This window comes from Ranitomeya variabilis, chromosome 2, assembly GCF_051348905.1.
Source record: "Ranitomeya variabilis isolate aRanVar5 chromosome 2, aRanVar5.hap1, whole genome shotgun sequence".
NCBI lineage: Eukaryota > Metazoa > Chordata > Amphibia > Anura > Dendrobatidae > Ranitomeya > Ranitomeya variabilis.
This window is the reverse complement of record NC_135233.1, coordinates 488,206,731-488,231,895: the sequence shown is the minus strand read 5'-3', so window position 1 is coordinate 488,231,895 and position 25,165 is coordinate 488,206,731. Positions and strand designations below refer to the sequence as shown.

The following is a 25,165-nucleotide window of genomic DNA, read 5'->3' as shown; positions in this document are numbered from 1 at the left end:
CCCACCATACGGGCAACATAATTACCTTGAGGGGAAAGAAGAGTTGAGAATAGGACTCTGGCTAACTGGACTGGGCTGTGGTGGAAAAAAAGGGAAACATTGGAAATAGAGATCGAACGAGTAACGAGAAAGGAATTGGAACTGGGTATAAGAAATGCACACAAGAAGTTGTGTGCCTGATATCTACTGTTTATAGTTCCCACAAAGTTATTGTTAAGTTAAAAGTTTATTTTCGACTGGTGGTCTCCCTCATTGAAGTCCAAAAAGGTACCATTAGGTACACAAAAGGTACCACTAGGTACCCAAAAGGTCCCTTTGGCCATTTGAGGAGACCAATACTATTAAAACCCCATGATCTTCATGTTACACCACTAGTAGAGGGTGAAAATAGAGATTATGGTCTCGAAAGAAATGTTTTCTACCTTTGTTATATATAGTGAGCACTATATCACAGGGAAGCCCTTCTGTAAGAGAAGAGACACCCCGCTTCCTTGCCGTTCAAATAGCCAAAGAACGCAAAATCTAAGCTAATGCAAAAAGACCGATATTTGTGCCGCACTGTATAAATATGAAGGCGCAAGGCGGTCATCTACATAACGTGTCCAATGTCTCTTGTCATTTTTAGGATGGGACTAAAGCCAGCTGGAGCCTGGGAGACTGAAGAAGATGAGGGATTCAGTGACTGGTCACAGAAACTGGAGCTGAGGAAGCAGAAAGCACAGGCCACAGAGGAAACAGAGGAGTTCAGGCGCGTGGAAGAAGAACAGAGTGGATTTGTAGGAACTGTAGAGGAAGAAGCTGGAGGTCAACAGCCAAAAGCAGAAGAGGAAGAAGATGAAGGGACTTCTCGCTATGAAGCAGTTGAGGTATTTTTGCTAAGTTCTTCACATAAGTAGCAGCATAGTCTGCTACGATAACAGAGGGTAAACCATGTGTATGTATGTGTCATAAATGTTCTTGCTCCATTGTATCTAAGCCTAGTAAACTAGAGGTGCAACACTAATGACTAGAAGGTCTCCAGAATTAATCCATGTGCACCTTCAAAGCTAAACAACGTGTCCTTTTTGGCTGATGGTCCTTGAGGATCACGTGAACTTCTCTAAGCCACTTTTCCTACACTAATCTTTGCTATATAGGAAAATTATATTCTACATTGTTTTATATACTTTCAAAAAACAATTCATTTCTTTAATTTTATCAGGTGAATGATGAAGCCGATTCCTGCAGTTATGAACACAGCAGCCATGAAACCAGTAGAGCAGAGACGCTGACTGTCACTTCCAACCAGTGGGCGACAAGGTACAAGTCCTACCTTATATGCAGTGAATTAACGTCTTAAATGGATTTAGTTCATATAAAGAATGCCATAAAATTAAAGTAAACCCAGAGGCAAGGATCGTTACCTGACATGTTAACCATAAGCGTAAGATAAGAAATGCAAGATATATGGAATCCCTGAAGAATAAGACATTGACTCAAAAAGTTATTCTTCTAACAAGCTGTCTTATATTGAAAAGATTCTCCAGTATGGACAATCATTTCTTGTTAAAAGGTCCTTTGCCAGTTAACTAATAAAAGCTTTTATGTTGAGAGCAGCCAGTGATCAGCTGTAGTTTGTGGAGAATCCTGGCAGTGAGTGTTTAATTTCCCTACAGTGCCTCCATAGGGCAAATAAGGCATTACACAATATCCATCAAATCAATGAGTAGGCATTGTAATGCAGGAGCGGACAGGTCCTCCAGGGTGACGGACACTATTTGTAACTTCTTCTGACTCTGAAACCTATAACATGATTCAGAAACACATATCAAAAAAACCTAATTCTTATTAATGAACAACAGAAGTAACAGAAAATACAGAATGAAAAAGACTAAATAAGAAAAGTGACAGAGCTGAAGCCTATCTGTGAGATGGTGTGCTCACTGATTGTCCTCACATCAACAGCGCTGCAGCCAATCAACAGACGTCCATGTGTGCCTGTCAGGGTATGGACGGTCATGCACAGACTGGCTGTTGGTCTCCTGTCCCGAACTTGACAGCTTCATAGACATGTATGAGGCTGACAAGTTTGACAAAGGAGACCTGTGGCCATTCCACGCATCACGGTCCACACTTGGATCTTGTTACGTAAGCGTCTAAATGAGACCTCAGAATGGAATGCAGATGGAGCGCCCCCACACCGCCGCAGGGCCGAGGGGTACCCGGAGCCGGGCCTCTGGGATCTCAGTCCTGGGGTTGTCACGGTGGCTAGACCCGGTCCGTGGCCCTGTCTGTCAGTGGGGGACGTCCGTTGCTAATAGGTGCTGTTAACGGTGGTATAGCGGTGCAGTTGTGGGGTGCAGGTCGCGGTAAATAACGAGGACACCAGGTTGCAGTCTCTTTACCTCTTTACTGGAGATCTCTCGGTCCTCAGTCCAGAATCCGGTCCACCAGGCTGCGCAAGTCCGGCCGGTTCAATGGCACCTCCAGAGTTCTCCTCACAGGTGGAAATCAGTGCCTTCCTTCTTAGCGCTTTGTGTTGTAGTCCTTCCCTGCTGTGCTTACGGAAAGTACCCCACAACTGTTGTGTCTGTTTCTTAAGTTCCCTCACAACTCGATTAACTGATCTTCTGCTAATCTTCCGTCCCTTCCTGATGTTACAGTAAGAACGGCACCCGTTTGTCAGGTAGGCCTGGAGTTCTTCCGGGACCCTAGAGACGCCCCTCTCCCGCAATTGCCCCCCAAGACTTCATAGGTGATATGTGGTAAACAGCCCGCCTGAGACTGACTGTCCTGCCGCTGTTTGGAGTATGGCTTAAAGCTGTATATTATTCCACTCCCTCGGCGTTCTGGCCACCGGTAATGCGCCTCAGCAAGGTGCTGCCTCTTTCAACAAAACCCCTGCTGGTATTCTCCTTCTGCTCGATTTCGTTTCTCACTCAGCACAATCTATCTCGCTTCTAATCCTTTCTTAGGGCACCGCCGCTATTCTGAGCAGGCACGGTCCCGTTACGTTCTTTCAATGCCAAGCCTCTGCCAGGATCCCACCCCTGGCAGAGACCCTACTGTCTCTTCCTCCACAACACCCTCTCTCACTAGGTGTTGCTTCGTTCGATCCAGTCAGCTTTCTCTACTAACTTCCTGCCTGACCCCCAGTTTACCCACTATGGTGGGGAGTGGCCTAATGAATAGCACCCTTAGCTCCCCCCGGAGGCCCAGCTGTGAAACATATTGGTGTCTGTGATACCTGATTGGAGGAACTCCTTCAGTGCCATCGAACGCACCATGGCTCCCCTTAGTGGCGGAGCCACAGTACTGCAACGACCAGGACTCTGGGGCGCTGCACTCCCCCCTGGTTAAACACAGTACTCCGGGACTGGGAAGAAAACAACAATACAGGTTAGCAAAAAGACATACAAATTTGTTGAGTGCAAAACAATAAGCATACTTGAACAGGCTTCCCTTTATGGGAGGTGAGGACACTTTAACGTTACAAAACATAATCAAATATCATAGCAACAGGCTACAATTAACTCTCATTACCCAACCGGGTATTCTACTAAGTGCAAATGCTGGAACAATAAATTAACATTGCCTTTAAGAAACATACACTCTTAGTTTATCAAAGGCCTTCCTATAATCACATTACAGGGCAAGGTAACTTCACATTCTCCTACTTTGAACCTGCAGGACCGCCTGTCCCTATGGCACCAGACCTACTGCCTCTCCTTTCTTTTACAGGACCGCCCCGTTCAGCCAGGGCCTACTGCCTTTCTCTACTATACATAGTATAGACATAACATTCCTTTCAATTTGAGAGCATGGAGCACACTCTGCTTGGCTCCTATAAGGACTCACTCACTAACCCCTACGGGTCTACTTTCTGTCCTTAGTAACGAACTAACTTTCTATGGGGACGCAGGGTTTACCTTCTATCCTCACCTTCGTTATTACTTCTTTACTTTCAGTTAAACGGAACTCTACATCTACCCCTACGGGCTTTCTACATCTTTCTCTTTAAAGAACATTATCTAGGTTTCACATTTTAAACAAATTAAACACACATAACTTTTCCATGAAAAACAGTTACATTTCCTTCAAAGCATTATCTTGACATTACTGTTCTAAAACAGTATCACTTTCAAGTTCAATTCTAACCTCCCCTTTAAGAGGAGATCAAGTCTTTCTGAGGTAGCTCTTCTTCTCAGCCTACCAGTCCATGCAAAGGCTCCGGAATGGTATCTTCGCAAAATGTCTTTAAACAAAACCAGTAGGAAGCACCTTTAAGAAGGTGCAAACTATTTACAAGAAAGTTCAAATCATGCACAGTCCATGATTTCGCAGTTTGTGTAACTTTGTGCAAAACTTCAAGAAAACAACAATAGTGACCCCGGGTCAACAAAGGGGTCACCTTTTTAAAGTTTACCCTGGACGGGTTTAGCAGCAAAACAGCAAGGAAATAAACAGTTAACTATTTACAGTTTCAGGTTTCCGAGGCTTAGTTGGACGGCTTCCAGGGCAGCACCTGGCACTTAACCCTTCCTGGCCTGGGAAAAGTGAGGTCCAGGGTTACACCCAGTGCTGGACAAACGCCGTTAATCCGTCTTTCATGTACGATTAAATCATGCGCAGCGATGGAGGTCTGCGCAGCTTGAGTATGGGCATCTGCTGCAGCAGAGGTAGCGGCTGCTGCAAGATCAGTCACTGGAACGGAGTCAGCAGCTGTGGCACTAGCAGTCACTGGAGTGGTGTCGGTCGTCAGGGCAGGGTGGCTCTTCCTACCTGCTTCAGATGCGGTTCCTCCGGTGCCGGTCTGCTCCGTCTCCACTGCGGCCTGTAGCGCTGGTTGCAGGGCCTTGTGCTGCGACGCTGTCATCTCTGCTTGCAGTACCTCGCTTTCCGGCAGGGCCTTGCTTTCTGGCTTCGGAGCGCTGGAACTTCTTTCCTGCTCCGGACCAGATGAGGCTGCCGACAGATGTCTGGTGAGGCTCCTGATGATGGCCTTCTTCCACCCGGCCTCAGTGCTCAGCTGCGTCCGCCGGGGTCGGTCGCTGAGCTCGTCCACTCCGGCCTGCAGGAATTCAGCATCAGCGGTGGAGGTCTGGCTGCGGTGCCTCTCCGGGTAGCTGGGGGAGTCCTCGGCTCCGACCCCACGCTCCGGCTCCGGGCGGCTGGCCATGGCGTCCTCCATGTCGCTGAATTCTTCTTCCTGGTCCTTTTCCCGCTCTCTCCTTCGTGGGCGGTTTCGTTTTCTCTGTCTCTGCCCACCATTGAGGATCAGGAGGCGGATCTCGGCTGCTGACGGACACGTCCTCAAGGGGCCGAGATATTTAGACTGGGCGGCCATTGTCTTTCGCGCTCTTCAGCTTGTTCACGCCCACTTCCACGCCCTTCTTCTTCTCCTGCGCTCTCCTTAGCGCTGTAATGGCGGCGGTTTTGGCGGGAACTTCTGGCGGCAAGTGGCAACACACAGTCCTTGTAATAAAGCACAGTCCAAGCACGACAAATCACAGTTCCAAGGCACACATGACCTGATTCTTCAGGCTTAAGTAGATCCTGTTCGTGACGCCAAGATTTGGAGCGCCCCCACACCGCCGCAGGGCCGAGGGGTACCCGGAGCCGGGCCTCTGGGATCTCAGTCCTGGGGTTGTCACGGTGGCTAGACCCGGTCCGTGGCCCTGTCTGTCAGTGGGGGACGTCCGTTGCAAATAGGTGCTGTTAACGGTGGTGTAGCGGTGCAGTTGTGGGGTGCAGGTCGCGGTAAATAACGAGGACACCAGGTTGCAGTCTCTTTACCTCTTTACTGGAGATCTCTCGGTCCTCAGTCCGGAATCCGGTCCACCAGGCTGCGCAAGTCCGGCCGGTCCAATGGCACCTCCAGAGTTCTCCTCACAGGTGGAAATCAGTGCCTTCCTTCTTAGCGCTTTGTGTTGTAGTCCTTCCCTGCTGTGCTTACGGAAAGTACCCCACAACTGTTGTGTCTGTTTCTTAAGTTCCCTCACAACTCGATTAACTGATCTTCTGCTAATCTTCCGTCCCTTCCTGATGTTACAGTAAGAACGGCACCCGTTTGTCAGGTAGGCCTGGAGTTCTTCCGGGACCCTAGAGACGCCCCTCTCCCGCAATTGCCCCCCAAGACTTCATAGGTGATATGTGGTAGACAGCCCGCCTGAGACTGACTGTCCTGCCGCTGTTTGGAGTATGGCTTAAAGCTGTATATTATTCCACTCCCTCGGCGTTCCGGCCACCGGTAATGCGCCTCAGCAAGGTGCTGCCTCTTTCAACAAAACCCCTGCTGGTATTCTCCTTCTGCTCGATTTCGTTTCTCACTCAGCACAATCTATCTCGCTTCTAATCCTTTCTTAGGGCACCGCCGCTATTCTGAGCAGGCACGGTCCCGTTACGTTCTTTCAATGCCAAGCCTCTGCCAGGATCCCACCCCTGGCAGAGACCCTACTGTCTCTTCCTCCACAACACCCTCTCTCACTAGGTGTTGCTTCGTTCGATCCAGTCAGCTTTCTCTACTAACTTCCTGCCTGACCCCCAGTTTACCCACTATGGTGGGGATTGGCCTAATGAATAGCACCCTTAGCTCCCCCCGGAGGCCCAGCTGTGAAACATATTGGTGTCTGTGATACCTGATTGGAGGAACTCCTTCAGTGCCATCGAACGCACCATGGCTCCCCTTAGTGGCGGAGCCACAGTACTGCAACGACCAGGACTCTGGGGCGCTGCACAGACATTTATCTTTTTACAATATTTTTCGTGCTATCACTTCTTTTCTTTTTTTCATTTGTCCTCAGCGAGTTTAATGATAATGAAGAGGATAACAGAGCAGCAAGTCCGTATCTAAGAGAAGAAGCGTCAAATCTAGAGGAAGAGGGAGGAAGAGAAAATTATACTTTCAAGCCTTACCATGATCAGGTATTCCCAGCTGCCTCTGTGTATGACCATAAATTCTCATTAGAAGGCTAGCCCTGTCCTCCTGTAGAAAACTACTCCTACCGGGACCAAAGACGTATGTGGTTATACGCTGCAATGAGCATTGCTATTACTGTGCGCAACAATCTGTATTCACAATAATCTGATATTTATTATTTGTATGATCAAATGTTTTATTATTAGTGAAATATTGATTGTTTGTCTATATGATATGTTCAGTTTAATTTTAACCACTTTCAAATAGTGGTGTAACTAGAGTCTGATAGTCCCTGGTGAAAAATTTGGATCTGGTCCCCCATCTCCATATCGGTCAGATGCATAGGTCCTTGTAGCGTTTTAAATGCCATAAAGATATATGCGTCCACCGCCCCTCAATAATGTAATAATGTCCCCATCTTGTACTAATGACCAAAATAATGGGCCCCTCCCTTTTATAATGTCCCTCATTCAGTAGTGATTTTGCCATTCATGATCCAGGACCCCTCCTGTAATTTATGTCCCCCATCCAGAGCCCATCCTGTAATATGGGTCCTCCATACAGGGTCCATCCTGTAATATATGTCCCCCATCCGGGACCCCTCCTGTAAAATATGTCCCCCATCCAGGACCCCTCCTGTAATATATGTCCCCCACCCAGGACTCACCTGTAATATATGTCCCCCATCCAGGACCCCTCCTGTAATATATGTCCCCAATCCAGGACCCCTCCTGTAGTATATGTCCCCCATCCAGGACCCCTCCTGTAATATATGTCACTCATCCAGGACCCCTCCTGTAATATATGTCCCCCATCCAAGGCCCATCCTGTAATATATGTCCCCCATCCAAGGCCCATCCTGTAATATATGTCCCCCATCCAGGACCCCTCCTGTGATATATGTCCCCCACCCAGGACGCCTCCTGTAGTATATGTCCCCCATCCAGGACCCCTCCTGTAATATATGTCACTCATCCAGGACCCCTCCTGTGATATATGTCCCCCACCCAGGACGCCTCCTGTAGTATATGTCCCCCATCCAGGACCCCTCCTGTAATATATGTCCCCCATCCAAGGCCCATCCTGTAATATATGTCCCTCATCCAAGGCCCATCCTGTAATACATGTCACCCATCCAGGACCCCTCCTGTAATATATGTCCCCATCAAGGACCCCTCCTGAAATATATGCCACCCATCCAGGACCCCTCCTGTAATATATGTCACCCATCCAAGGCCCATCCTGTAATATATGTCACCCATCCAGGACCACTCCTGTAATATATGTCTCCCATCCAAGGCCCGTCCTGTAATATATGTCCCCCATCCAAGGCCCATCCTGTAATATATGTCCCCCATCCAGGACCCCTCCTGTAATATATGTCACCCATCCAGGACCCCTCCTGTAATATATGTCCCCCATCCAGGACCCCTCCTGTAATATATGTCCCCCATCCAAGGTCCATCCTGTAATATATGTCCCCCATCCAGGACCCCTCCCGTAATATATGTCACCCATCCAGGACCCCTCCTGTAATATATGTCCCCCATCCAAGGCCCATCCTGTAATATATGTCCCCCATCCAGGACCCCTCCTGTGATATATGTCCCCCACCCAGGACGCCTCCTGTAGTATATGTCCCCCATCCAGGACCCCTCCTGTAATATATGTCACTCATCCAGGACCCCTCCTGTGATATATGTCCCCCACCCAGGACGCCTCCTGTAGTATATGTCCCCCATCCAGGACCCCTCCTGTAATATATGTCCCCCATCCAAGGCCCATCCTGTAATATATGTCCCTCATCCAAGGCCCATCCTGTAATACATGTCACCCATCCAGGACCCCTCCTGTAATATATGTCCCCATCAAGGACCCCTCCTGAAATATATGCCACCCATCCAGGACCCCTCCTGTAATATATGTCACCCATCCAAGGCCCATCCTGTAATATATGTCACCCATCCAGGACCACTCCTGTAATATATGTCTCCCATCCAAGGCCCGTCCTGTAATATATGTCCCCCATCCAAGGCCCATCCTGTAATATATGTCCCCCATCCAGGACCCCTCCTGTAATATATGTCACCCATCCAGGACCCCTCCTGTAATATATGTCCCCCATCCAGGATCCCTCCTTTAATATATGTCCCCCATCCAAGGTCCATCCTGTAATATATGTCCCCCATCCAGGACCCCTCCCGTAATATATGTCACCCATCCAGGACCCCTCCTGTAATATATGTCCCCCATCCAAGGCCCATCCTGTAATATATGTCTCCCATCCAAGGCCCATCCTGTAATATATGTCCCCCATCCAGGACCCCTCCTGTAATATATGTCCCCCATCCAGGACCCCTCCTTTAATATATGTCCCCCATCCAAGGCCCATCCTGTAATATATGTCCCCCATCCAGGACCCCTCCCGAATTATAGGTCACCCATCCAGGACCCCTCCTGTAATATATGTCCCCCATCCAAGGCCCATCCTGTAATATATGTCCCCCATCCAGGACCCCTCCCGAAATATATGTCACCCATCCAGGACACCTCCTGTAATATATGTCCCCCATCCAAGGCCCATCCTGTAATATATGTCACCCATCCAGGACCCCTCCTGTAATATATGTCCCCCATCCAGGACCCCTCCTGTAATATATGTCCCCCATCCAAGGCCCATCCTGTAATATATGTCCACCATCCAGGACCCCTCCCGTAATATATGTCACCCATCCAGGACCCCTCCTGTAATATATGTCCCCCATCCAGGACCCCTCCTGTAATATATGTCATCCATCCAGGACCCCTCCTGTAATATATGTCCCCCATCCAAGGCCCATCCTGTAATATATGTCACCCATCCAGGACCCCTCCTTTAATATATGTCCCCCATCCAAGGCCCATCCTGTAATATATGTCCCCCATCCAGGACCCCTCCCGAATTATATGTCACCCATCCAGGACCCCTCCTGTAATATATGTCCCCCATCCAAGGCCCATCCTGTAATATATGTCCCCCATCCAGGACCCCTCCCGAAATATATGTCACCCATCCAGGACACCTCCTGTAATATATGTCCCCCATCCAAGGCCCATCCTGTAATATATGTCACCCATCCAGGACCCCTCCTGTAATATATGTCCCCCATCCAGGACCCCTCCTGTAATATATGTCCCCCATCCAAGGCCCATCCTGTAATATATGTCCACCATCCAGGACCCCTCCCGTAATATATGTCACCCATCCAGGACCCCTCCTGTAATATATGTCCCCCATCCAGGACCCCTCCTGTAATATATGTCATCCATCCAGGACCCCTCCTGTAATATATGTCCCCCATCCAAGGCCCATCCTGTAATATATGTCACCCATCCAGGACGCCTCCTGTAATATATGTCCCCCATCCAGGACCCTTCCTGAAATATATCTCCGCAAATCTAAGACCCATCGTGTAATATATGTCCCACATTCAGGACCCGTCCTGTAATATATGTCCCAATCCAGGACCCCTCCTTTAAAATATGTCCCCCATCCAGGACCCCTCCTGTAATATATGTCCCCCATCCAGGACCCCTCCTGTAATATATGTTCTCCATCCAGGACCCCTCCTGTAATATATGTCCCCCATCCAGGACCCCTCCTGTGATATATGTCCCCCACCCAGGACGCCTCCTGTAGTATATGTCCCCCATCCAGGACCCCTCCTGTAATATATGTCACTCATCCAGGACCCCTCCTGTGATATATGTCCCCCACCCAGGACGCCTCCTGTAGTATATGTCCCCCATCCAGGACCCCTCCTGTAATATATGTCCCCCATCCAAGGCCCATCCTGTAATATATGTCCCTCATCCAAGGCCCATCCTGTAATACATGTCACCCATCCAGGACCCCTCCTGTAATATATGTCCCCATCAAGGACCCCTCCTGAAATATATGCCACCCATCCAGGACCCCTCCTGTAATATATGTCACCCATCCAAGGCCCATCCTGTAATATATGTCACCCATCCAGGACCACTCCTGTAATATATGTCCCCCATCCAGGACCCATCCTGTAATATATGTCCCCCATCCAGGACCCCTCCTGTAATATATGTCACCCATCCAAGGCCCATCCTGTAATATATGTCCCCCATCCAGGACCCCTCCTGTAATATATGTCACCCATCCAGGACCCCTCCTGTAATATATGTCCCCCATCCAGGACCCCTCCTGTAATATATGTCCCCCATCCAAGGTCCATCCTGTAATATATGTCCCCCATCCAGGACCCCTCCCGTAATATATGTCACCCATCCAGGACCCCTCCTGTAATATATGTCCCCTATCCAAGGCCCATCCTGTAATATATGTCCCCCATCCAGGACCCCTCCTGTGATATATGTCCCCCACCCAGGACGCCTCCTGTAGTATATGTCCCCCATCCAGGACCCCTCCTGTAATATATGTCACTCATCCAGGACCCCTCCTGTGATATATGTCCCCCACCCAGGACGCCTCCTGTAGTATATGTCCCCCATCCAGGACCCCTCCTGTAATATATGTCCCCCATCCAAGGCCCATCCTGTAATATATGTCCCTCATCCAAGGCCCATCCTGTAATACATGTCACCCATCCAGGACCCCTCCTGTAATATATGTCCCCATCAAGGACCCCTCCTGAAATATATGCCACCCATCCAGGACCCCTCCTGTAATATATGTCACCCATCCAAGGCCCATCCTGTAATATATGTCACCCATCCAGGACCACTCCTGTAATATATGTCTCCCATCCAAGGCCCGTCCTGTAATATATGTCCCCCATCCAAGGCCCATCCTGTAATATATGTCCCCCATCCAGGACCCCTCCTGTAATATATGTCACCCATCCAGGACCCCTCCTGTAATATATGTCCCCCATCCAGGACCCCTCCTGTAATATATGTCCCTCATCCAAGGTCCATCCTGTAATATATGTCCCCCATCCAGGACCCCTCCCGTAATATATGTCACCCATCCAGGACCCCTCCTGTAATATATGTCCCCCATCCAAGGCCCATCCTGTAATATATGTCTCCCATCCAAGGCCCATCCTGTAATATATGTCCCCCATCCAGGACCCCTCCTGTAATATATGTCCCCCATCCAGGACCCCTCCTTTAATATATGTCCCCCATCCAAGGCCCATCCTGTAATATATGACCCCCATCCAGGACCCCTCCCGAATTATATGTCACCCATCCAGGACCCCTCCTGTAATATATGTCCCCCATCCAAGGCCCATCCTGTAATATATGTCCCCCATCCAGGACCCCTCCCGAAATATATGTCACCCATCCAGGACACCTCCTGTAATATATGTCCCCCATCCAAGGCCCATCCTGTAATATATGTCACCCATCCAGGACCCCTCCTGTAATATATGTCCCCCATCCAGGACCCCTCCTGTAATATATGTCCCCCATCCAAGGCCCATCCTGTAATATATGTCCACCATCCAGGACCCCTCCCGTAATATATGTCACCCATCCAGGACCCCTCCTGTAATATATGTCCCCCATCCAGGACCCCTCCTGTAATATATGTCATCCATCCAGGACCCCTCCTGTAATATATGTCCCCCATCCAAGGCCCATCCTGTAATATATGTCACCCATCCAGGACGCCTCCTGTAATATATGTCCCCCATCCAGGACCCTTCCTGAAATATATCTCCGCAAATCTAAGACCCATCGTGTAATATATGTCCCACATTCAGGACCCGTCCTGTAATATATGTCCCAATCCAGGACCCCTCCTTTAAAATATGTCCCCCATCCAGGACCCCTCCTGTAATATATGTCCCCCATCCAGGACCCCTCCTGTAATATATGTTCTCCATCCAGGACCCCTCCTGTAATATATGTCCCCCATCCAGGACCCCTCCTGTAATATATGTCCCCAATCCAGGACCTCTCCTGTAATATATGTCACCCATCCAGGACCCCTCCTGTAATATATGTCACCCATCCTAGGCCCATTCTGTAATATATGTCACCCATTCAGGACCCCTCCTGTAATATATGTCCCCCATCAAGGACCCCTCCCGTAATATATGTCCCCCATCCAAGGCCCATCCTGTAATACATATCACCCATCCAGGACCCCTCCTGTAATATATGTCCCCCATCCAGGACCCCTCCTGTAATATACACTCACCGGCCACTTTATTAGGTACACCATGCTAGTAACGGGTTGGACCCCCTTTTGCCTTCAGAACTGCCTCAATTCTTCGTGGCATAGATTCAACAAGGTGCTGGAAGCATTCCTCAGAGATTTTGGTCCATATTGACATGATGGCATCACACAGTTGCCGCAGATTTGTCGGCTGCACATCCCAAAGATGCTCCATACAAGGCAGGATGGATCCATGCTTTCTTGTTGTTTACGCCAAATTCTGACCCTACCATCCGAATGTCACAGCAGAAATCGAGACTCATCAGACCAAGCAACGTTTTTCCAATCTTCTACTGTCCAATTTCGATGAGCTTGTACAAATTGTAGCCTCCGTTTCCTGTTCTTAGCTGAAAGGAGTGGTACCCGGTGTGGTCTTCTGCTGCTGTAGCCCATCTGCCTCAAAGTTCGACGCACTGTGCGTTCAGAGATGCTCTTAGGCCTACCTTGGTTGTAACGGGTGGCGATTTGAGTCACTGTTGCCTTTCTATCAGCTCGAACCAGTCTGCCCATTCTCCTCTGACCTCTGGCATCAACAAGGCATTTCCGCCCACAGAACTTCCGCTCACTGGATTTTTTTTCTTTTTCGGACCATTCTCTGTAAACCCTAGAGATGGTTGTGCGTGAAAATCCCAGTAGATCAGCAGTTTCTGAAATACTCAGACCAGCCCTTCTGACACCAACAACCATGCCACGTTCAAAAGCACTCAAATCACCTTTCTTCCCCATATTGATGCTCGGTTTGAACTGCAGGAGATTGTCTTGACCATGTCTACATGCCTAAATGCACTGAGTTGCCGCCATGTGATTGGCTGATTAGAAATTAAGTGTTAACAAGAAGTTGGACAGGTGTACCTAATAAAGTGGCCGGTGAGTGTATGTCCCCCATCCAAGGCCCATCCTGTAATATATGTCCCCCATCCAGGACCCCTCCTGTAATATATGTCCCCCATCCAAGGCCCATCCTGTAATATATGTCCCCCATCCAGGCAGGACCCCTCCCATAATATATGTCACCCATCCAGGACCCCTCCTGTAATATATGTCCCCCATCCAGGACCCCTCCTGTAATATATGTCACTCATCCAGGACCCCTCCTGTAATTTATGTCCCCCATCCAAGGCCCATCCTGTAATATATGTCCCCCATCCAGGACCCCTCCTGTAATATATGTCACCCATCCAAGACCCCACCTTTAATATATATATGTCCCCCATCCAGGACCCCTCCTGTAATATATGTCACCCATCCAGGACCCCTCCTGTAATATATGTCCCCCATCCAAGGCTCATCCTGTAATATATGTCCCCCATCCAGGACCCCTCCCGTAATATATGTCACCCATCTAGGACCCCTCCTGTAATATATGTCCTCCATCCAGGACCCCTCCTGTAATATATGTCATCCATCCAGGACCCCTCCTGTAATATATGTCCCCCATCCAAGGCCCATCCTGTAATATATGTCCCCCATCCAGGACCCTTCCTGAAATATATCTCCCCAAATCTAAGACTCATCGTGTAATATATGTCCCCCATTCAGGACCCCTCCTGTAATATATGTCCCAATCCAGGACTCCTCCTGTAATATGTCCCCCATCCAGGACCCCTCCTGTAATATATGTCCCCCATCCAGGACCCCTCCTGTAATATATGTCCCCAATCCAGGACCTCTCCTGTAATATATGTCCCCCATCAAGGACCCCTCCCGTAATATATGTCCCCCATTCAAGGCCCATCCTGTAATACATATCACCCATCCAGGACCCCTCCTGTAATATATGTCCCCCATCCAGGACCCCTCCTGTAATATATGTCCCCCATCCAAGGCCCATCCTGTAATATATGTCCCCAATCCAGGACCTCTCCTGTAATATATGTCCCCCATCAAGGACCCCTCCCGTAATATATGTCCCCCATCCAAGGCCCATCCTGTAATACATATCACCCATCCAGGACCCCTCCTGTAATATATGTCCCCCATCCAGGACCCCTCCTGTAATATATGTCCCCCATCCAAGGCCCATCCTGTAATATATGTCCCCCATCCAGGACCCCTCCTGTAATATATGTCCCCCATCCAGGACCCCTCCTGTAATATATGTCCCCAATCCAGGACCTCTCCTGTAATATATGTCCCCCATCAAGGACCCCTCCCGTAATATATGTCCCCCATCCAAGGCCCATCCTGTAATACATATCACCCATCCAGGACCCCTCCTGTAATATATGTCCCCCATCCAGGACCCCTCCTGTAATATATGTCCCCCATCCAGGACCCCTCCTGTAATATATGTCCCCCATCCAAGGCCCATCCTGTAATATATGTCCCCCATCCAGGACCCCTCCTGTAATATATGTCACCCATCCAAGACCCCAACTGTAATATATGTCCCCCATCCAGGACCCCTCCTGTAATATATGTCCCCCATCCAAGGCCCATCCTGTAATATATGTCCCCCATCCAGGACCCCTCCTGTAATATATGTCACCCATCGAGGACCCCTCCTGTAATATATGTCCCCCCATCCAAGGCTCACCCTGTAATATATGTCCCCTATCCAGGACCCCACCTGTAATATATGTCCCCCATCCAAGGCCCATCCTGTAATATATGTCCCCCATCCAAGACCCCTCCTGTAATATATGTCCCCATCCAAGGCAAATCCTGTAATATATGTCCCCCATCCAGGACCCCTCCTGTAATTTATGTCCCCATCCAAGGCCAATCCTGTAATATATGTCCCCCATCCAGGACGCCTCCTGTAATATATGTCCCCCATCCAGGACCACTCCTTTAATATATGTCCCCCATCCAGGACCCTTCCTGAAATATATCTCCCCAATTCTAAGACTCATCGTGTAATATATGTCCCCCATTCAGGACCCCTCCTGTAATATATGTCCCAATCCAGGACCCCTCCTGTAATATGTCCCCCATCCAGGACCCCTCCTGTAATATATGTCCCCCATCCAGGACCCCTCCTGTAATATATGTCACCCATCCAGGACCCCTCCTGTAATATATGTAATCCATCCAGGAACCCTCCTGTAATATATGTCCCCCATCCAGGACCCCTCCTGTAATATATGTCCCCAATCCAGGACCTCTCCTGTAATATATGTCCCCCATCAAGGACCCCTCCCGTAATATATGTCCCCCATCCAAGGCCCATCCTGTAATACATATCACCCATCCAGGACCCCTCCTGTAATATATGTCCCCCATCCAGGACCCCTCCTGTAATATATGTCCCCCATCCAAGGCCCATCCTGTAATATATGTCCCCCATCCAGGACGCCTCCTGTAATATATGTCCCCCATCCAGGACCGCTCCTTTAATATATGTCCCCCATCCAGGACCCTTCCTGAAATATATCTCCCCAATTCTAAGACCCATCGTGTAATATATGTCCCCCATCCAGGACCCCTCCTGTAATATATGTCCCCCATCCAGGACCCCTCCTGTAATATATGTCACCCATCCAGGACCTCTCCTGTAATATATGTCCCCCATCCAGGACCCCTCCTGTAATATATGTCCCCCATCCAGGACCCCTCCTGTAATATATGTCCCCCATCCAAGGCCCATCCTGTAATATATGTCCCCCATCCAGGACCCCTCCCGTAATATATGTCACCCATCTAGGACCCCTCCTGTAATATATGTCCTCCATCCAGGACCCCTCCTGTAATATATGTCATCCATCCAGGACCCCTCCTGTAATATATGTCCCCCATCCAAGGCCCATCCTGTAATATATGTCCCCCATCCAGGACCCTTCCTGAAATATATCTCCCCAAATCTAAGACTCATCGTGTAATATATGTCCCCCATTCAGGACCCCTCCTGTAATATATGTCCCAATCCAGGACCCCTCCTGTAATATGTCCCCCATCCAGGACCCCTCCTGTAATATATGTCCCCCATCCAGGACCCCTCCTGTGATATATGTCACCCATCCAGGACCCCTCCTGTAATATATGTAATCCATCCAGGAACCCTCCTGTAATATATGTCCCCCATCCAGGACCCCTCCTGTAATATATGTCCCCAATCCAGGACCTCTCCTGTAATATATGTCCCCCATCAAGGACCCCTCCCGTAATATATGTCCCCCATCCAAGGCCCATCCTGTAATACATATCACCCATCCAGGACCCCTCCTGTAATATATGTCCCCCATCCAGGACCCCTCCTGTAATATATGTCCCCCATCCAAGGCCCATCCTGTAATATATGTCCCCCATCCAGGACCCCTCCTGTAATATATGTCACCCATCCAAGACCCCAACTGTAATATATGTCCCACATCCAGGACCCCTCCTGTAATATATGTCACCCATCGAGGACCCCTCCTGTAATATATGTCCCCCCATCCAAGGCTCACCCTGTAATATATGTCCCCTATCCAGGACCCCACCTGTAATATATGTCCCCCATCCAAGGCCCATCCTGTAATATATGTCCCCCATCCAAGACCCCTCCTGTAATATATGTCCCCATCCAAGGCAAATCCTGTAATATATGTCCCCCATCCAGGACCCCTCCTGTAATTTATGTCCTCATCCAAGGCCAATCCTGTAATATATGTCCCCCATCCAGGACGCCTCCTGTAATATATGTCCCCCATCCAGGACCGCTCCTTTAATATATGTCCCCCATCCAGGACCCTTCCTGAAATATATCTCCCCAATTCTAAGACCCATCGTGTAATATATGTCCCCCATCCAGGACCCCTCCTGTAATATATGTCCCCCATCCAGGACCCCTCCTGTAATATATGTCACCCATCCAGGACCCCTCCTGTAATATATGTAATCCATCCAGGAACCCTCCTGTAATATATGTCCCCCATCCAGGACCCCTCCTGTAATATATGTCCCCAATCCAGGACCTCTCCTGTAATATATGTCCCCCATCAAGGACCCCTCCCGTAATATATGTCCCCCATCCAAGGCCCATCCTGTAATACATATCACCCATCCAGGACCCCTCCTGTAATATATGTCCCCCATCCAGGACCCCTCCTGTAATATATGTCCCCCATCCAAGGCCCATCCTGTAATATATGTCCCCCATCCAGGACGCCTCCTGTAATATATGTCCCCCATCCAGGACCGCTCCTTTAATATATGTCCCCCATCCAGGACCCTTCCTGAAATATATCTCCCCAATTCTAAGACCCATCGTGTAATATATGTCCCCCATCCAGGACCCCTCCTGTAATATATGTCCCCCATCCAGGACCCCTCCTGTAATATATGTCACCCATCCAGGACCTCTCCTGTAATATATGTCCCCCATCCAGGACCCCTCCTGTAATATATGTCCCCCATCCAGGACCCCTCCTGTAATATATGTCCCCCATCCAAGGCCCATCCTGTAATATATGTCCCCCATCCAGGACCCCTCCCGTAATATATGTCACCCATCTAGGACCCCTCCTGTAATATATGTCCTCCATCCAGGACCCCTCCTGTAATATATGTCATCCATCCAGGACCCCTCCTGTAATATATGTCCCCCATCCAAGGCCCATCCTGTAATATATGTCCCCTATCCAGGACCCTTCCTGAAATATATCTCCCCAAATCTAAGACTCATCGTGTAATATATGTCCCCCATTCAGGACCCCTCCTGTAATATATGTCCCAATCCAGGACCCCTCCTGTAATATGTCCCCCATCCAGGACCCCTCTTGTAATATATGTCCCCCATCCAGGACCCCTCCTGTGATATATGTCACCCATCCAGGACCCCTCCTGTAATATATGTAATCCATCCAGGAACCCTCCTGTAATATATGTCCCCCATCCAGGACCCCTCCTGTAATATATGTCCCCAATCCAGGACCTCTCCTGTAATATATGTCCCCCATCAAGGACCCCTCCCGTAATATATGTCCCCCATCCAAGGCCCATCCTGTAATACATATCACCCATCCAGGACCCCTCCTGTAATATATGTCCCCCATCCAGGACCCCTCCTGTAATATATGTCCCCCATCCAAGGCCCATCCTGTAATATATGTCCCCCATCCAGGACCCCTCCTGTAATATATGTCACCCATCCAAGACCCCAACTGTAATATATGTCCCACATCCAGGACCCCTCCTGTAATATATGTCACCCATCGAGGACCCCTCCTGTAATATATGTCCCCCCATCCAAGGCTCACCCTGTAATATATGTCCCCTATCCAGGACCCCACCTGTAATATATGTCCCCCATCCAAGGCCCATCCTGTAATATATGTCCCCCATCCAAGACCCCTCCTGTAATATATGTCCCCATCCAAGGCAAATCCTGTAATATATGTCCCCCATCCAGGACCCCTCCTGTAATTTATGTCCTCATCCAAGGCCAATCCTGTAATATATGTCCCCCATCCAGGACGCCTCCTGTAATATATGTCCCCCATCCAGGACCGCTCCTTTAATATATGTCCCCCATCCAGGACCCTTCCTGAAATATATCTCCCCAATTCTAAGACCCATCGTGTAATATATGTCCCCCATCCAGGACCCCTCCTGTAATATATGTCCCCCATCCAGGACCCCTCCTGTAATATATGTCACCCATCCAGGACCTCTCCTGTAATATATGTCACCCATCCGGGACCCCTCCTGTAATATATGTCCCCCATCCAGGACCCCTCCTGTAATATATGTCCCCCATCCAGGACCCCTCCTGTAATATATGTCCCCCATCCAGTACCCCTCCTGTAATATATGTCCCCCATCCAGGACCCCTCCGGTAATATATGTCCTCCATCAAAGGCCCATCCTGTAATATATGTCCCCCATCCAGGACCCCTCCTTTAATTTATGTCCCCCATCCAAGGCCCATTCTGTAATATATGTCCCCCATCCAGGACCCCTCCTATAATATATGTTCCCCATCCAAGGCCCATCCTGTAATATATGACGCCCATCCAGGACCCCTCCTGTAATATATGTCCCCATCCAAGGCCAATCCTGTAATATATGTCCCCCATCCAGGACCCTTCCTGAAATATATCTCCCCAAATCTAAGACCCATCGTGTAATATATGTCCCCATCCAGGACCCCTCCTGTAATATATGTCCCCCATCCAGGACCCCTCCTGTAATATATGTCACCCATCCAGGACCCTTCCTGAAATATATCTCCCCAAATCTAAGACCCATCGTGTAATATATGTCCCCCATCCAGGACCCCTCCTGTAATATATGTCCCCCATCCAGGACCCCTCCTGTAATATATGTCACCCATCCAGGACCCCTCCTGTAATATATGTCCCCCATCCAGGACCCCTCCTGTAATATATGTCACCCATCCAGGACCCCTCCTGTAATATATGTCCTCCATCCTGGACCCCTCCTGTAATATATGTCCCCCATCCAGGACCCCTCCCGTAATATATGTCCCCCATCCAGGACCCCTCCGGTAATATATGTCCCCCATCCAGGACTCCTCCTGTAATATATGTCACCCATCCAGGACCCCTCCTGTAATATATGTCCCCCATCCAGGACCCCTCCTGTAATATATGTCACCCTTCCAGGACCCCTCCTGTAATATATGTCCCCCATCCAAGGCCCATCCTGTAATATATGTCCCCCATCCAGGACCCCTCCCGTAATATATGTCCCCCATCCAGGACCCCTCCTGTAATATATGTCCCCCATCCAGGACCCCTCCTGTAATATATGTCCCCCATCCAAGGCCCATCCTGTAATATATGTCCCCCATCCAGGACCCCTCCTGTAATATGTGTCACCGATCCAAGACCCCACCTGTAATATATGTCCCCCATCCAGGACCCCTCCTGTAATATATGTCACCCATCCACGACCCCTCCTGTAATATATGTCCCCCATCCAAGGCTCATCCTGTATTATATGTCCACCATCCAGGACCCCTCCCGTAATATATGTCACCCATCCAGGACCCCTCCTGTAATATATGTCCCCCGTCCAGGACCCCTCCTGTAATATATGTCATCCATCCAGGACCCCTCCTGTAATATATGTCCCCCATCCAAGGCCCATCCTGTAATATATGTCCCCCATCCAGGACCCTTCCTGAAATATATCTCCCCAAATCTAAGACCCATCGTGTAATATATGTCCCCCATTCAGGACCCCTCCTGTAATATATGTCCCAATCCAGGACCCCTCCTGTAATATATGTCCCCCATCCAGGACCCCTCCTGTAATATATGTCCCCCATCCAGGACCCCTCCTGTAATATATGTCACCCATCCAGGACCCCTCCAGTAATATATGTTCTCCATCCAGGACCCCTCCTGTAATATATGTCCCCAATCCAGGACCCCTCCAGTAATATATGTCCCCCATCAAGGACCCCTCCCGTAATATATGTCCCCCATCCAAGGCCCATCCTGTAATACATATCACCCATCCAGGACCCCTCCTGTAATATATGTCCCCCATCCAAGGCCCATCCTGTAATATATGTCCCCCATCCAGGACCCCTCCTGTAATATATGTCACCCATCCAAGACCCCACCTGTAATATATGTCACCCATCCAGGACCCCTCCTGTAATATATGTCACCCATCCAGGACCCCTCCTGTAATATATGTCCCCCATCCAGGACCCCTCCTGTAATATATGTCCCCCATCCAGGACCCCTCCTGTAATACATGTCCCCCATCCAAGGCTCATCCTGTAATATATGTCCACCATCCAGGACCCCTCCCGTAATATATGTCACCCATCCAGGACCCCTCCTGTAATATATGTCCCCCATCCAGGACCCCTCCTGTAATATATGTCATCCATCCAGGACCCCTCCTGTAATATATGTCCCCCATCCAAGGCCCATCCTGTAATATATGTCCCCCATCCAGGACCCCTCCTGTAATATATGTCCCCATCCAAGGCCAATCCTGTAATATATGTCCCCCATCCAGGATGCCTCCTGTAATATATGTCCCCCATCCAGGACCGCTCCTTTAATATATGTCCTCCATCCAGGACCCTTCCTGAAATATATCTCCCCAAATCTAAGACCCATCGTTTAATATATGTCCCCCATCCAGGACCCCTCCTGTAATATATGTCCCCCATCCAGGACCCCTCCTGTAATATATGTCACCCATCCAGGACCCCTCCTGTAATATATGTCACCCATCCTAGGCCCATTCTGTAATATATGTCACCCATTCAGGACCCCTCCTGTAATATATGTCCCCCATCAAGGACCCCTCCCGTAATATATGTCCCCCATCCAAGGCCCATCCTGTAATACATATGACCCATCCAGGACCCCTCATGTAATATATGTCCCCCATCCAGGACCCCTCCTGTAATATATGTCCCCCATCCAAGGCCCATCCTGTAATATATGTCCCCCATCCAGGCAGGACCCCTCCCATAATATATGTCACCCATCCAGGACCCCTCCTGTAATATATGTCCCCCATGCAGGACCCCTCCTGTAATATATGTCACTCATCCAGGACCCCTCCTGTAATTTATGTCCCCCATCCAAGGCCCATCCTGTAATATATGCCCCCCATCCAGGACCCCTCCTGTAATATATGTCACCCATCCAAGACCCCACCTGTAATATATGTCCCCCATCCAGGACCCCTCCTGTAATATATGTCACCCATCCAGGACCCCTCCTGTAATATATGTCCCCCATCCAAGGCTCATCCTGTAATATATGTCCACCATCCAGGACCCCTCCCGTAATATATGTCACCCATCCAGGACCCCTCCTGTAATATATGTCCCCCATCCAGGACCCCTCCTGTAATATATGTCATCCATCCAGGACCCCTCCTGTAATATATGTCCCCCATCCAAGGCCCATCCTGTAATATATGTCCCCCATCCAGGACCCCTCCTGTAATATATGTCCCCATCCAAGGCCAATCCTGTAATATATGTCCCCCATCCAGGACGCCTCCTGTAATATATGTCCCCCATCCAGGACCGCTCCTTTAATATATGTCCCCCATCCAGGACCCTTCCTGAAATATATCTCTCCAAATCTAAGACCCATCGTGTAATATATGTCCCCCATCCAGGACCCCTCCTGTAATGTATGTCCCCCATCCAGGACCCCTCCTGTAATATATGTCACCCATCCAGGACCCCTCCTGTAATATATGTCCCCCATCCAGGACCCCTCCTGTAATATATGTCCCCCATCGAGGACCCCTCCTGTAATATATGCCCTCCATCCAGGACCCCTCCTGTAATATATGTCCCCCATCCAGGACCCCTCCTGTAATATATGTCCCCCATCCAAGGCCCATCCTGTAATATATGTCCCCCATCCAGGACCCCTCCTGTAATTTATGTCCCCCATCCAAGGCCCATCCTGTAATATATGTCCCCCATCCAGGACCCCTCCTATAATATATGTTCCCCATCCAAGGCCCATCCTGTAATATATGACCCCGATCCAGGACCCCTCCTGTAATTTATGTCCCCCATCCAAGGCCCATCCTGTAATATATGTCCCCCATCCAGGACCCCTCCTATAATATATGTCCCCATCCAAGGCCAATCCTGTAATATATGTCCCCCATCCTGTACCCCTCCTTAAATATATGTCCCCCATCCAGGACCCCTCCTGTAATATATGTCCCCCATCCAGGACCCCTCCTGTAATATATGTCACCCATCCAGGACCCCTCCTGTAATATATGTCCCCCATCCAGGACCCTTCCTGAAATATATCTCCCCAAATCTAAGACCCATCGTGTAATATATGTCCCCCATCCAGGACCCCTCCTGTAATATATGTCCCCCATCCAGGACCCCTCCTGTAATATATGTCCCCCATCCAGGACCCCTCCTGTAATATATGTCACCCATCCAGGACCCCTCCTGTAATATATGTCCCCCATCCAGGACCCCTCCTGTAATATATGTAACCCATCCAGGACCCCTCCTGTAATATATGTCCTCCATCCTGGACCCCTCCTGTAATATATGTCCCCCATCCAGGACCCCTCCTGTAATATATGTCCCCCATCCAGGACCCCTCCTGTAATATACGTCCCCCGTCCAGGATCCCTCCTGCAATATATCTCTCCAAATCTAAGACCCATTGTGTAATATATGTCCCCCATCCAGGACCCCTCCTGTAATATATGTCCCCCATCCAGGACCCCTCCTGTAATATATGTCCCCCGTCCAGGATCCCTCCTGTAATATATCTCCCCAAATCTAAGACCCATCGTGTAATATATGTCCTCCATCCAAGGCCCCTCCTGTAATATATGTCCCCCATGCAGGACTCCTCCTGTTATATATGTCCCCCATCCAGGACCTCTCATGCATTATGTATCACCCATCTGGGACCCCTCCTGTAATATATTTCCCCCGTCCAGGTCTCCCATTCTGTAGGGCGTCTTGTTCAGTAGCCGGCGCTGGAGCAGGCAGCTGACTTTGGCATGCCTGCTATGGCAATGTATAATGTCACTGCATTGGGTCACCATGTGACTGGCACGCCGACGTCAGCTACCGGCCTCTGATTGGCTGGCGGCATGTATTGCAGTGCAGGGACCTAGCGGGTCTCTGCGCTGCAATATACAGTATTTCAGCTGAATGTGTGGCTTCAGATGCACATTCAGTATAAATCGGCACCGGTATCAGTTAACCCCGCCCTCCCGTTCGGGTGACGGGTACGTGGTCGCATCCTCTGCGACTGTGATTGTTACACCCCTGCTTCCAAACATAGGACATACAGGTACTGTCCTACATTAGGTACTGGTGTACAGAGCGGGCTCAAACAGCGGATGCCAGCTATGCAATACAGTCAGCACTTGCCTCTGACAGCAGAGACTGAAGTTTCGATTGCAGTTGTTTAACCATTTAAATGCCACTGTCAATCTCTTATCATAGCAAGAAATGGCCTGCCGAATACCCCCAGTTGCCACCATATTTATACTCGCATGTATTCTAGCCTTTATGCAGTTCTGATATACCATTGCAGGCTCAAGTTACCTACAGGAATTACAAAAAATAAATACAATAATAGTATAATAATAATAGTTAATTACATTTATTTTTATTTTTTTTAATCAACCCCTTT

General features: G+C 49.3%; 1 protein-coding gene across 2 annotated transcripts in view; it reads left to right on the top strand.

Annotated features, from left to right (window-relative positions):
- The window catches only part of LSP1 (lymphocyte specific protein 1), a 129,161-nt gene that overhangs the window by 87,109 nt on the left and 16,887 nt on the right, over positions 1–25,165 (top strand). For both annotated transcript variants that reach the window (XM_077287881.1, XM_077287882.1), the window contains exons 3-5: positions 626–866; positions 1,202–1,299; positions 6,783–6,903. In XM_077287881.1, the coding sequence (XP_077143996.1) occupies positions 626–866; positions 1,202–1,299; positions 6,783–6,903 (460 nt within the window). The remainder of the gene's footprint in view (positions 1–625; positions 867–1,201; positions 1,300–6,782; positions 6,904–25,165) is intronic.